This window comes from Propithecus coquereli, unplaced genomic scaffold, assembly GCF_000956105.1.
Source record: "Propithecus coquereli isolate 6110/MARCELLA unplaced genomic scaffold, Pcoq_1.0 Scaffold273, whole genome shotgun sequence".
NCBI classification, from domain to species: Eukaryota; Metazoa; Chordata; class Mammalia; order Primates; family Indriidae; genus Propithecus; species Propithecus coquereli.
The window spans coordinates 2,857,694-2,859,597 of NW_012148319.1; the positions used below are offsets into that span (position 1 = coordinate 2,857,694).

General features: G+C 31.8%; 1 protein-coding gene across 1 annotated transcript in view; it reads left to right on the plus strand.

The window, feature by feature from the left end:
* The window catches only part of HEATR5A (HEAT repeat containing 5A), a 127,822-nt gene that overhangs the window by 80,268 nt on the left and 45,650 nt on the right, over positions 1–1,904 (plus strand). The window contains exon 23 of the mRNA XM_012647877.1: positions 1,483–1,722. Within this exon, the coding sequence (XP_012503331.1) occupies positions 1,483–1,722 (240 nt within the window). The remainder of the gene's footprint in view (positions 1–1,482; positions 1,723–1,904) is intronic.

Here is a 1,904-nt window from a genome sequence, read left to right on the forward strand (position 1 = left end):
CTGGTGGTTATCAATTAAAATAATAAAATTGAAAGTAAAAACTATATAAAATTGTGTGCCAGGACTGATGAAAAATCATCAGTCCTATCTGAATATTTGGAGTGTGATTGGTTGTTCCTTTCTTTAAATGAAGATTCTAGATCTGGCATTTTAGAATTCTCTTTAATTTGAACAATATAAATCCAACACTTAAGCCTCCTTTATTTCTTTTGATTGTCTCAGATTACTTTCCTGTATAAAACAAACTAAGAAGTAGAGCTGTTATTTATAGAAGGTATGACCTAATTGGCCCCATCATTTTTTTTCACACACATAATAAAATATGTATTTGAGAGATTGCCTCAAATCAATGTAACAAAACCCACCAAAGTTATAACATTTTGAGCAAGCCACTTTCTCCACACTTAATTTCAAATAGTATTAGAAAATAGTGCTATTACCCTAATGTCTTTGCTAATACAAGATAATTGTTATTGAGAAAATGTATTCAAATCTTTAAAGTTTGTATCCTTAGAGTAAGAGTGAACATAAATGATAGGAAGAGAGAAAATAGAAACCAGTTTTGTTTTAAGAACTGTACATAATTTATCCAATTTAATCCTTTAACCCGTTCTATGAATTGGCATTATTATTCCATTTTATAGAAGAGAAAACATGCTTAGAGAGGTAAGTAACTTACCCAAAGACATACACAGATAAATTCAATCCTAAGCCTGCACGACTTTTAAATCCACAAGCTTTCCTCTATATTTCAGTAGTTCTCAACTCATTTACCCAAGGCTTACAGTTTAATGTAGCTTTTATCTCTGAATTATGTGAAAGGAAAAGGAACCGTAAAGTTCCTGGAATTTTCTGTATTCTCCTCTGTATACCTTGATTCTTTTTGGTCCTCAGATTGGTTTGTTTTGTAGTGTTAGTCCCATTTTAAGTAGAGTTAAACAGTTTGTAAGTTTAACAGTTAATAATAAGTGAACAGATAATAGGAGGAAATAATTCATTAATCAGTTACTCCAACAAGCAGCACAACTTTGAGGCTATTAAAACAGCAGTGGGTCTATTCTAAGAAAAATATTTTCAGACAGTTGCAGGGAGTTCAGGAACCTCCTTAAAAATCCATTTAAGCTCCCAGTGTTCAAAGAGCATCATCATTGGACCCCACCCACACTCCCTACTTGAGAATTTTGAGCTTCCTCTGTGTAGATGGAGGGGATTGATGATTATTCCAGTATCTAGTATTGTGTTTGGTTTTTACTTTGAATATAATTTTACAACTTCGTGATTTTGACCTGGCACAGCTCTTACAGTATTTCCTTTAGACAACACTGTTATCTGTAGTTACTACGCCTAATTATTTGATGTTATCAAAAAGATGTATGATTGATCAGTAGTAATTCTAGTCTGAATTTGAAGTCAATTTTGTGTTCTTTTATAAAGATATCTTCCAATTGATTATAATTACATATGTTCTTCCTTGATAAAAAGATTTTTCAACTGTAATCTGTGTGGATACAATGCAAGAGGAAGAAGGAGATAAAGGGGATGATGCCTCAGTCCTGACCACCAGAAATGATGAAAAATCCCATCCTTTTACCAATCCCCGATGGGCCACTAGAGTCTTTGCTGCTGAATGTGTCTGTAGGATAATTAACCAGTGTGAGAATGTGAACATTGCACATTTTGACATTGCTTTGGCACAAGAAATGAAAAAAAGGGATTCAAGAAGTAAGTGGCATAGTAATGAAAAGACCAAATAATATATGTACAAATGCTGTCTGCTTATAGTTTTATTAATTTTAAAAATGAAACTAAACATTGTTTTTACTCTTCTAAATCAGTTATGATTTTATTTATATAAGCTATAATGCTAGTATATTTGTATTGTTTAAATACATTTTTTTTTTTTT